Here is a 12883-nt window from a genome sequence, read left to right on the forward strand (position 1 = left end):
TGACTGCCTTAAGGAATCTGATTTTGCCTTCTTTTTATTTTTTAATATTTTCTATTTATTTTTGAGAGACAGAGAGAGATGGCACAAGCAGGGGAGGGTCAGAGAGAGAGGGAGACACAGAATCTGAAGCAGGCTCCAGGCTCTGAGCTGTCAGCACAGAGCCCAACGTGAGGCTCGAACCCACAAACCGTGAGATCATGACCTGAGCCAAAGCCAGAAGACGGACCCTTAACCAACTGACTGAGCCACCCAGGCACCCCTGATCTTGCCTTCTTAATCCACTCTTCACACCCCACATTCTTTCCTCTATGATCCCATGGCCAGTACAACTAACTTTCTGCAATTGTCTATTGATATTCTCATACCTTCCACCTGGCTCTGGATTTTTGGCATACCTCGCCTACTGCATGCATTTGGTAAATGCTCCTTGGATGAATAAATGAGTAATTGAAGCAAAGTATGAACTTGCCTTTCCATGTTAAATTATGGGATAATAACGTGTGATATCAGGAAATCGGACACTCCAGCTACTTACTTAGTTCTTTGACGGCATCTTGTTTGTTGGTTTCCAAAATTTCATATAATTTCTGTACGAAGTTAAGAAAAACATTAATTTCTGACTACACCAGGTGCGCATCTGGCTTTAAAATCTGAGAGGAAATCTCACTTAGTTTATGATCTGGGGACGATGGTTAGTTCAAGCCTTCTCTGTGCCGATTCTGCTGCTTTCCCCATGCTCCTCCTCATAGAACAATGAATACTATGCAGTCAGTGGCTTACATATCTACTGGACCCAGCATTTTGCAGAAAAGATTAGTGTGTTTAAATATTTATTTATTTATTTTTGAGAGGGGAGAAAAATAAAAGGCTAGAGTAATGTCTCAATCTCCTTATACTTCATGGTAGAGAGAATAAAGGCTGTTTAGGGATAATGAATCAAGAATTAAATACAGGTGCATATTGTTAAAATTATCATGCTTAGCAGTAGAGGCATTAACACACCAATGGTGAGTACAGGGCTTTCTCCGGGAAGTGGTGGGGTAGAGCACAGGGAGGGGTACTTCTTGCCTTTTATTATTTTCAAGTTGTAAAATTATGCCTGATTATTTTTTACCATCTTTTCTGTGTTCTCTCTTCTCTACACACACACACACACACACACACACACACACACACACACACACGTACATATTTGGATTCAAAGACCTTACCCTCGGGCCATGAAGAACCACTGAATACTCTTAAGCAGAAAGTCACAAGTGAAACTTGAAATAGCCCTTTTCAGACCATTACTCTGCTAAATTGCAGAGGGACCTGGGATGGACAGCCTGGCAGGAGGGAACCTAGTTAGTGGGTGATTCACTCCAACTTAAGTTCCTAGTATGCCTACGTCCTCACCTCCCAGTTGGTACTTACCTCACACTGCATGGAAATACAGAGAGTCTTGCACAATTAAACAAACAAACAAATACCACTCAGGCACTTCTCAGCACCAGCATTACCAGTTTTTGCTGTCAAATCGTTGTTCTTGCCCTCTCTCTTCTTCCCCACTTCCGACCTACCCGTTCTATGAAGGCTCCTTTGAGTTCTGATTCCTGCAGGAAACCTTTTCCAACTTGCCCTACCCCTTAGAGAGAGGGTTACAAAGACAGACGGATCTGTAGTCCGAATTCAGAAAGTAAAAACAAAGAGAACGACTGTCTTCTATGAAGATCAAAAATGAACTTGATAAAGATACCTAAAAGGTAAAGAGCAAAGACTGTTTCCTGCGGCCCTTCAGTGGCTCTAATGCCTCGTGCAATGTAATAAACAATAGGATCCCCTTCACTTGCTACAACTTATCCTTTGGGTCAAACACAGGCAGAAGCAGGAGCACCTGGAACTTATGATTTTGGCTCAGGTTATGATTTCAAGGTTTGTGAGTTGGAGCCAATTCTCTGTCTCCCTCTGCCCCTCCTCTTCTCGCTCTCTCTCAAAAAATAAACAAATAAACATTTTAATACATGCAGAAGTAGTGTTAAAAGGTACGAATACACCCAAGCTATTGTTTTCCAAAATGACCAGTCCTTGTCTCTCACCTGAGATATTGATTCTCGGCCTGAAATTTGTTTTATTAAAAGTTTGGTATCCTCTTGACTTTTGGCATAGCCTTTTGTAATACAATACATCAAGTGGAGGCGCTTTTTGATCTGCACATCTACAATATTTACCAGTACTGGTATTATTATCTGGAAAAATGAAGAGGGGGGAAAGCCTGAACATTTGATAAGGAAACGCATCCTCCAAGGCAGGCATTTTCAAAGTGCCATCTGAGGGAGAAGCGGCACTACCCAGAGACTTGCTAGAAATGCAAATTCTCGGGGCACCTGGGTGGCTCAGTCGGTTAAGCATCTGGCTTCAGTTCAGGTCATGATCTCGTGTTTTGTGGGTGTGAGCCCCGCGTCGGGCTCTGTGCTGACAGCTCAGAGCCTGGAGCTTGTTTCAGATTCTGTGTCTCCCTCTCTCTCTGACCCTCCCCTGCTCATGCTGTCTCTCTCTGTCTCTCAAAAATAAAAATAAAAAAAACATTTAAAAAAATTTAAAAAAAGAAAGAAATGCAAATTCTCAGGCCTGAGCCAAAGTCAGAGGCTTAACCGACTGAGCCACCCATGTGCCCTGAGCAGAATGGGGGTTTTAAATATAAACCTTCCTAGGCTCAAGGATCAGCTCTACTATTCACCAGCTCTGTTACCTTGAGCAAGTCACTTCCATCATTGAGGACTCCGTTTCCTCATTTGTAAAATGAGGATAATAATACTTAAGTACTCAAAGTCCAACAGAGCTGTTCCTCAAAATCCAATGTAGTCAGTGGTTTCTGGGGGGCTCAGTCAGTTGAGCATCCAACTTTGGCTTAGGTCATGATCTCACGGTTCATAGGTTCAAGCCCTGCATCAAGTTCTGTGCTGACAGTTCAGAGCCTGGAGCCTGCTCCAGATTTTGTGTCGCCCTCTCTCACTCTGCTCTTCCCTCACTTGCATTCTTTGTCTGTCTCTCAAAAATAAATAAGCAGTAAAAGAAAATTTAAAAAAGAATGCAGTCAATCACAGAGACAGAGTCACATCAGAATGCAGGGCAGATGGTGACGGACCAAGTAACAAAGGAGGAACATGAGAAGAGGAAGAGAATATCATAGCAAAGGAATTACAAGAGCAGAGAAAGAAGAGATTTTTAGCCACTCTGATGGTTATGTAACTTTGGGCAGAGGGAGAGATAGTAAAGAGGATTTTTACAAAGTTTCATTCTGTGAGGCACTGACCACCTCCCCCCGCCCAGCTCCCTGCATGCCCCAAGGCTGTTCCTATGAGGATTTAAAATAAAAATCTCCAACATTCTTCCAAGACTCCCAATACAGGTTCTTTTGAAAGCCACGTTGTGCTGAGGACTGGTGACACCTACCTCCCGAAGCTATTATAATCATTTAATTAGAAAACGTATGTACAGTTCTCCGCACACTTCCTGGAGCACGGTAAGAGCTCAATAGAAAAAGTTGATCCTAATTATATTAACTCCTGAAATACACTTCATTGAGAGCTGTCAAAGTGTGCCAGATAGAAGCAACAACTGGTTCATACTCAGAATAAATTTGACTTCTACAATAACACATCTTTAAATCTTTACTTCCCTCAGAGAGACATTTCCATAAAGTATTACCTCTACAGTAATTGTAGTAATTTGCCTTCATCTGCATATGATCACTGAATAAAAATGGATTACCTAAGGAAACTTCTCCCTTCCATTAAATTTTTTTTTAATATTCATTTTATTTTTGAGAGAGAGGGAGAGAGAGAGCATGGATAGGGGAGGGGCAGAGAGAGACAGAGACACAAAATCTGAAGCAGGCTCCAGGCTCTGAGCTGTCAGCACAGAGCCAGATGTGGGGCCAAATTCAGAAACCATGAGATCATGACCTGAGCCGAAGTCAGATGTTTAACCAACTGAGCCACCCAGGCACTGCTCTCCCTTCTATTTTAAGACAGCCTCATCCTACAGATCCTGATTTCTAGAATAGTCTGTGTTACAGTGGGGTTATACCTTAGGTACGCACTTGACTCTAAACTCAGTCCTAGAGAAAAAATCACAAATAATCAAAATACAGCTTAAAGCAGGTTTTATATATACAACTCTGTGTAATAACTCTTACGAAAGCCAAGACTCGGTAACATTGATACAGAATCAAGGAAGCAATAGAAAATAAAGTCTACCTGAATGCAAGTCTGAGCATTCAAACAATTTTATCTTTAAGAGCAGTACTAAATTTCTTGGAGAATGGGAACTATATGGAGGAGACTAATGAATGCCTTTTGTCATCAGGGTTTACAGCAGGTTTTGAAAACAATATTAATCTTTTATAACTTCAGTACATACCAATAAACTCATTTGACAGGATAAGAATTCAACCACTCAAAAAAGAAAATACAGTAACAAGCAAAACCATTTAAACTTCCCAAGTTAAGGGGCACTTGGTTGGCTCAATTGGTTAAGTGTCCAACTATTGATTTTGGCTCAGGTCAAGATCTCACAGTTTGTGGGATCGAGCCCTGTGTCTAGCTCTGTGTTAAAAGTGCAGAACCTGCTGGGGATTCTCTCTCCCCCTTTCTCTCTGTCCTTCCCTCATTCTCTCTCTCTCTCAAAATTAATTAACGAATTAATTAATTATAAAACAAAAGGTAAAGCTCCCAAGTTAAAAGCTTGTATAAGACAACTCCATTGGACAGAAAGATGGGAGGTTTAAGAGCTGAGACTGGAAATCTGAAAAATCTACCTTCAGAATCAAAACCAGAGGCACAGAAAGAAGCAAAAGTGTCTGTTGCAGAGAATGAAGGCCACAGGAAAAATCTAACTCCATTAGGCAACACACTATATAGACATGGGCTGTAGAGAAAATTATTTTCAAGCTTCTGCACAGTTAGGGCTTTAGGGCTCTGTGAGGAAATTTTACTAAAGCTTGAAGAACTTGTTTCTGGGTCACCCTGCTTAAAGTGGAATAAACATTTTCAGTCATCCAGTCAACAAATATCTATTAAGAACTTACTATGTGCTAGGCACCATTCTGGAACCATAGGTGACATCAGTGACCAAAACAAGATCCTGACCTCATGGGGAGTACACACAATATACAACACAAAGGTAATGAGCGCTACAAGTTAAACCTTAAGCAGATACAGGACCATCAGAAACACAGGGTGCAGAGCTGGCTGGGTGGGGAGACAGATTGCCATTTTATACAGGCTGGTCAGGGAAGGGCTTCTCTGTGAGAAGGTGAGAGAGTAACCTGTAGAGACAGTATTCCAGATAAAGAGAGCTTTTTCTCTATTTCCTTCAAAATAGTGAGGTTTCTTAATATATTTAACAAACAGTGTAGAAAAAAAACCACTCCAGGGGTGCTGGGTGGCTCAGTAGGTTAAGCATCTGACTTCAGCTCAGGTTTGTGAGCAAACCTCATGGTTTGTGGATCTGAGCCCCTCATCAGGCTCTGTGCTGACAGCTCAGAGCCTGGAGCCTGCTTTGGATTCTGTCTCCCTCTCTCTCTGCCCCTCCTCCACACATGCTCTGTTTCTCTCTATCTCAATAATAAATAAACATAATTTTTTTAAAAAACCCCAGTATTTAGAAATATGATCATTTACCTTGGTGAGGGGAATAAACCTAATTATTCTCAAATAGCCCATTATTAGTGTCATCTGAATAAGAGCAAATTCATCTGGTCTCAGTTTGACAAAGTATATACAAAAGATATCAATGATTCCATGAAGCACGATAACAAAGTCCAAAGTATTCCAAAATTGACGAAAATATTTCCTTTTTAAAAGTATTATCTATTTAGAAAACAAATAGAATATATGTTATTTCATAGCACCTTAACAGTGATGTATGCTGTGATGGATCTTTAAAATTGACAGTTAAATCCTTAACTACAAATGAGTTACATTCCAAAAGTTGAGTTTTAAGTTAGCCACTTGGAATTTCAGAAAATTATTTTTTAAATCTCCAACATCAAGAATGATAATTTGATTCAAAATACATATAATCTATAACGAAGTTAAAATGCCAAAACCAAGCAATTGAAAAATCTCAGTAACCAGAGACATTGCAATACTATTAACAATATAGTATGAAAACAGTGGTGCTGACAAATGATCTTTGGAGCATTTATCCTAAAAAGAGGTTCTCCTCTCAAGACAGGGACCTAGTAAACCAAGTTGGGTTTATTCCCTTATTTATTTTTCACATCATTATACAGAGTATTTGACAGAAGCAACTATTTGTATTTTCCACTGGATGTTCATTTCTCTTGCACATACTTGGAATTCTCTCCACTTTTATGATATTTATCTTACCTGATTCCAAGACCATGACTATTATACTGATTTCCTTATTAAACTCAGAAAATTCAAAAAGATCCTTAAAATTTCAGGATCCTATCAACTATTGCAGCAAATGGCTTCTAGTATCAAGTTGTTTCAATAATATGACAAAAATAGATTCAAAATATCTGAATTATTCTTCTTATTAAATACATTTCTATTTTAAACAGTACCTTCAGTGCTGATCGAACTATATATAAAAATACAAAATAGTAGTTTACTGACATAAGTCCAGACACATTTAATTCTCTTGCCATTGGCCATATATGCACTATCATGGGATAAATGTATATGAATGTTAAAACATGGCCTGCATACTCATATTCTTCTGAAAATACAATGTGATACACAAAAAGCAGAAATTTATTATTTCTGAAAAAAGAGATAAAATATAATGTTAGATCACTTTAAAATTATAACAGTTAAGATCTGAAGTTCAACACTTGTTTTCACAAATCATTGACATTAATTTAAGCAGAGTATAGAAGCATAAAATAAATAAGCAAAAACCTAAAGTATACTTTCTATACACAATAATCATAATAGAAAAAGGATAAAAATATAACTCTTACTAATCTATATCGAGATGGGGAGAATTTTTAAAATCAAAGCTAAGGGGAGGAGCCAAGATGGCAGAGGAAGGGAGCTCTGTAAACTTCGTCTACCCCATCTATCGAACTGAGAAGGACATTACTCCCATCTGCAAGAGCGGAAGGAGAAAATACAGACTCCAGAAAGAAGAGAACCTCAAAGATATCTGAGTGAGTGAGTGTGAACTGGGGAGATTGGAAAACGGGCCAGCCCAAGACGGGCAGAGGAGGTGGGAGCCCCAGCCCAACACGGGGCAAGCGGGCGGAGCCTGACAGACCAAGGGAAGAGACAGAGAGACTGAACACGCTCATAGTACTGTCTCTGGGGAAGAGATAAAAGAACGTTTAACCGCACTTGGAGAGAGAAACTCTGACTCCATATATAATTCTGGGTAGCCCAAATCCTGAACCCAGGTGGCACAAGGGAAAGAACAGCTTCCAGCCCTGCGCCATCTCGGCGGGGATCAGCAGCCACAGCAGCGGGAGCAGCACCAGGGATGCTCACTTCGACCTCGGTTTTGGGAGTGGGAGCACGCACATTTCCACAGTGCATCTCGCCCCCAGCATTGGCTGCACGAATCCCAAATCGCAGGTGCAAACAGGGAAAAAATAGCCCCCACCCCTACGCAAATCCAGCAGGGAGTTGGCGGCGGTGGAGGACTGAGCATGTGCTCAGGTTGCAGGAACTCCCAGCTCATTTCTGGCAGCACCCAGCACCTCGGGCAACAGCTGCACAAAGCCAAGAGAAACTCATACCTCCCCCAACACAATTGCAATCCCGGCTGGGGACTGGGAATCCACAATTGTGTCTGTGACTTGCACTTCACCTCTTGCTGCGCATCTCGCCTCAGGCAGCACACCTCGCCTCAGGCAGGGGCAGACGAAATCCCTGCCTGAGCCAAGACAAACTGATCCCTCCCCCTAAGAAGCCAGCCACCAAAGCAAATACATCTCATCTGTGGTAGCATAAAAGTGCATGGACTAGAACTTTGAACTGAGGTGGGCCTGGAAAATACAACTTGGCTCAACCATGGCACAAGGAGATCGGACTCATTAGAGTGGCCTACAATGCATAGTTCCAGTGGAGCTTGGCGTGCCGCCATTCTACTCTCTGCAGACATCAAGGCAGAGCCTCTGAGATCAGCCTCCCAGACCGACCACACCAAACCACACCTATCCACAAGGGGGAGCTGCTGCTTTTTTTTCCCTTTTTTTTCTTTTTTTCTTCTTTTTTTTGTACTTATTTATTATTATTATTATTACCTTTTTTACTTAAAAATTTTTAAATTTTTACACCTTATTTTCCTTTCTCCTTTCTCCCTTTCTTTACCTTCTTGTAATCCAGATATATTCTCCTGTATTTCATTCATACCTCTCCCCTCAACAGGTCATACACTTTTAGACTGTCCACTGTCCTTTGTTGTCTCTGACCCCCTTTATTTTTTTTTCTTCTTCTCTTCTTTTTGTCTCTTTCCTCCTCATTTTCTTTCTTTTCTTCCCCCTTTTAATGTGTTTGTTTGATTTGTCCATGCGTTTGTGTGCTTCTGTTTCCTCTGTGTTTATCTGTTTTCCTTCTTAGGGCAACACCAAGAAACAAGCCAAAGTGTGCATGATGGTGAGTCCCAAATATTGCTGAGTAGGGAAATAAAATATTCAAAGGCACAACAAGAGAAACTGGGAGACACCATTAAAAGAATATTTCCTGAAATGACAGGCCCTGGACAGTCAATAAGCCTCCTTTAACAGAGAAATATTAACAGGTGCACAGTGCACAACGAGCATTCTAAAGCTGACAAGAGACAGAAAGCCAGCAAAAATGACAAAACGAAGGAACTCTCCCCTGAAGAACCTCCAGGAGGAAGTCACAGCCACAGAACTGCTCAAGGCAGATCTAGACAACATACCGTATCAAAAATTTAAAAAACTTGTCATAAAATTAATCACTGGGGTTGAAAAAAGCATTAAAGAAGCAACTGAGACAATTACTAGGCACTTTGAAAATAGGTGTGATGAGTTAAAAAAGGCTATATATCAGGTGAATAACAAAATGGAGGCAGCCACCTCAAGGACTGATGAGGCAGAGAGAATAGGTGAATTAGAAGATATAGTTATAGCAAAGGAGGAAGCTGAAAAAAAGAGAGAGAAATTAATCCAGGAGCAGGAAAGGAGAATTTGAGACCTGAGTGATACAATCAAACGGAACAACATCCGTATCATAGGAATTCCTGAAGAGGAAGACAGAGAGAAAGGTCCTGAAGTGATACTAGATGAAATTATAACTGAAAATTTCCCAAATTTGGGAAAAGAAATAGACATTCAAATTCAAGAGGTACAAAGAACCCCCTTAAGACGTAATTTGAATCAGCCTTTGGCATAACATATCATAGTGAAACTGGCAAAATATAAGGATAAAGAGAGAATTCTGAAAACAGCTAGGGAGAAAAGGGCCCTCACATACAAAGGGAAACCTATCAGAGTGGTTACAGACCTATCTAATGAAACTTGGCAGGCCAGGAAGGAATGGCAGGAAATCTTCAATGGGATGAACAGAAAAAACATGCAGCCAAGAATCCTTTATCCAGCAAGCCTGTCATTCAAAATAGAAGGAGAGATAAAGGTTTTCCCAAATAAACAAAAATTGAGAGAATTCATGACCACCAAACCAGCCCTACAGGAAATCCTAAGAGGGACTCTTGAGGGAAATGTTGCAAAGAATACAAGGTGCCAGAGACACCACTATAAACCTGAATTCTTGGGTGAACACAATGACTCTAAACCCACATTTTTCAATCATAACACTGAATGTAAATAGACTGAATGCTCCAACCAAATGACACAGGGTAGCAGAATGGATAACAAAAACAAAACCGATCTATTTCCTATCTACAAGAGACTCATTTTCAATATGAAGACACCTTCAGGTTAAAAGTAAAGGGATGGAGAAATATCTATCATGCAACTAGAAGCCAAAAGAAAGTCAGAGTAGCCATACTTATATCAGACAAACTGGACTTTAAAGTAAAGGCAGTAACAAGAGATGAAGAAGGACATTATATAATAATTACAGGGTCTCTCCATCAGGAAGAGCTATCAATTATAAATATCTATGCACCAAATTCAGAAGCACCCAAATTATTAAAACAATTAATCACAGAAAGAAACAATCTTATGGACAAGAATGTGCTAATTGCAGGGGACTTTAATACTCTACTGACAGCAATGGGTAGATCAACCAGACAGAAAATCACTAAGGAAGCAATGGACCTGAATGACACATTGGAACAGATGGAACTGATAGATATATTTAGAACTCTGCATCCTGAAGATAGGAAATTCACCTTCTTTTCAAGTGCACATGGCCCATTCTCCAAGATAGATCACATACTGGGGCATAAAGCAGACCTCCATAAGTATAAATGAATAGAGATCATACCATGCACACTTTCAGATCACAATGCTATGAAAACTTGAAATTAGCCACAGGAAAATGTCTGGAAAAACCTCCAAAAATGTGGAGATTAAATAGTACTCTACTAAGGATGATTGGGTTAATCAGGCAATTAGAGAAGAAATTTAAAAATATATGGAAACCAATGAAAACGAAAATACAACAATCCAAAATCTCTGGGACACAGCAAAGGCAGTCCTAAGAGGAAAGTATATTGCAATCCAGGCCAATCTCAACAAGCTAGAAAAGCGCAAATTCAAAATTTAACAGAGTACCTACTGGAACTAGAAAGGAAGCAGCAAGAGCACCCCAAACCCAGTAGAAGAAAATAAATTATAAAAATCAGGGCAGAAATAAACAATATAGAATCCAAAATAACAGTCGAGCAGATCAATGAAACAAAGAGTTGGTTCTTTGAAAAAATAAACAAAATTGATAAACCTCTAGCCAGGTTCCTCAGAAGGAAAAGAGAGAGCACCACATAGACAAAATCATGAATGAAAAAAAATCTATTACAACCAATCCCTTAGAAATACAAGCAATCATCAGAGATTACTATGAAAAATTATATGCCAACAAACTGGACAACACAGAAGAAATGGACAAATTCCTAAATGCACATGCACTGCAAAAATTCAAACGGGAAGAGATAGAAAGCATGAATAGACCAATAACCAGTGAAGAAATCAAATCTGTTATCAAATATCTCCCAATGAATAAGAGCCCAGGGCCAGATGGCTTCCCAGGGGAATTCTACCAGACAATTGAAGCAGAGCTCATACCCATTCTTCTCAAACTATTCCAAAAAATGGAAATAGAAGGAAAACTTTCAAACTCATTCTACAAAGCCAGCATCACCTTGATACCCAAACCAGACAGAGACCCAGCCAAAAAAGAGAACTACAGACCAATATCCTTAATGAATACAGATGCAAAAAAACTCAACAAGATACTGGCAAATCGAATTCAACAGCATATAAAAAGAATTATCCACCAGGATCAAGTGGGATTCATTCCTGGGTTACAGGGCTGGTTCAAAATTCGCAAATCCACCAATGTGATCCATCACATTAACAAAAGAAAGGATAAAAACCATATGATCCTGTCGATAGATGCAGAAAAAGCATTTGACAAAATACAGCACCCTTTCTTAATAAAAACTCTTGAGAAAGTCGGAATAGAAGGAACTTCCCTAAACATTATAAGAGCAGTTTATGAAAAGCTCACAGCCAATAATATCCTCAATGGGGAAAAGCTGAGAGCTTTCCCCCTGAGATCAGGAACACGACAGGGGTGTCCACTCTCACCACTGTTGTTTAACATAGTGCTGGAAGTCCTAGCACCAGTAATCAGACAACAAAAGGAAATAAAAGGCATCAGAATTGGCAAGGAAGAAATCAAACTTTTACTTTTCACAGATGACATGATACTCTAGATGGAAAACCAGCAGACTCCACCAGAAGCCTTCTAGAACTGATCAATGAATTCAGTAAAGTTGCAGGGTACAAAATCTATGTATAGAAATCAGTTGCATTCCTATACACCAAAAATGAAGCAGCCGGAAGAGAAATCAAGAAACTGATCCCATTCACGATTGCACAAAAAAACCATCAAATACCTAGGAATAAACCTAACCAAGGATGTAAAAGACCTATATGATGAAAACTATAGAAAACTTATGAAAGAGATTGAAGAAGACACCAAGAAATGGAAACACATTCCCTGTTCATGGTTCGGAAGAATAAACATTGTGAAAATGTCATTACGACCCAAAGCAATCTACACATTCAATGCAATCCCTATCAAAATTGCACCAACATTCTTCTCAAAGTTAGAACAAACTATCCTCAAATTCGTATGGAACCACATAAGACCCCGAATAGCCAAAGTCATATTGAAGAAGAAAACCAAAACGGGAGGCATCACAATCCCAGACTTTAGCCTCTACTACAAAACTGTCATCATCAAAACAGTATGGTATTAGCACAAAAACAGACACATAGACCAATCGAATAGAATAGAGAACCCAGAACTGGGCCTACAAATGTACGGCCAAGTAATTTTTGACAAAGCAGGAAAGGGTGTCCGATGGAAAAAAGACAGCCTCTTTAGCAGTGGTGCTGGGAGAACTGGACAGCAACATGCAGAAGAGTGAAACGAGACCACTCTCTTACACCATACACAAAACTTAACTCAAAATGGCTGACAGACCTGAATGTGAGACAGGAAACCATCAAAACCCTCGAGGAGAAAGTAGGAAAAAACCTCCTAGACCTCCACCACAGCAATTTCCTACTCTATACATCCCCAAAAGCAAGGGAAATGAAAGCAAAACTGAACTCTTGGGACTTCATCAAAATAAAAAGCTTCTGCAAGGCAAAGGAAACAATCAAGAAAACTAATAGGCAACCGACAGAATGGGAAAAGATAGTTGCCAATGA

General features: G+C 39.9%; 1 protein-coding gene across 1 annotated transcript in view; it reads right to left on the reverse strand.

Annotated features, from left to right (window-relative positions):
- The window catches only part of SLC9C2 (solute carrier family 9 member C2 (putative)), a 91807-nt gene that overhangs the window by 28523 nt on the left and 50401 nt on the right, over nucleotides 1–12883 (reverse strand). The window contains exons 16-19 of the mRNA XM_029935068.1: nucleotides 6578–6776; nucleotides 5667–5855; nucleotides 2079–2228; nucleotides 536–587 (exon numbers count right to left, since the gene is read on the reverse strand). Of these exons, the coding sequence (XP_029790928.1) occupies nucleotides 536–587; nucleotides 2079–2228; nucleotides 5667–5855; nucleotides 6578–6776 (590 nt within the window). The remainder of the gene's footprint in view (nucleotides 1–535; nucleotides 588–2078; nucleotides 2229–5666; nucleotides 5856–6577; nucleotides 6777–12883) is intronic.

This window comes from Suricata suricatta, chromosome 3 (assembly GCF_006229205.1).
Source record: "Suricata suricatta isolate VVHF042 chromosome 3, meerkat_22Aug2017_6uvM2_HiC, whole genome shotgun sequence".
Lineage (NCBI taxonomy): Eukaryota > Metazoa > Chordata > Mammalia > Carnivora > Herpestidae > Suricata > Suricata suricatta.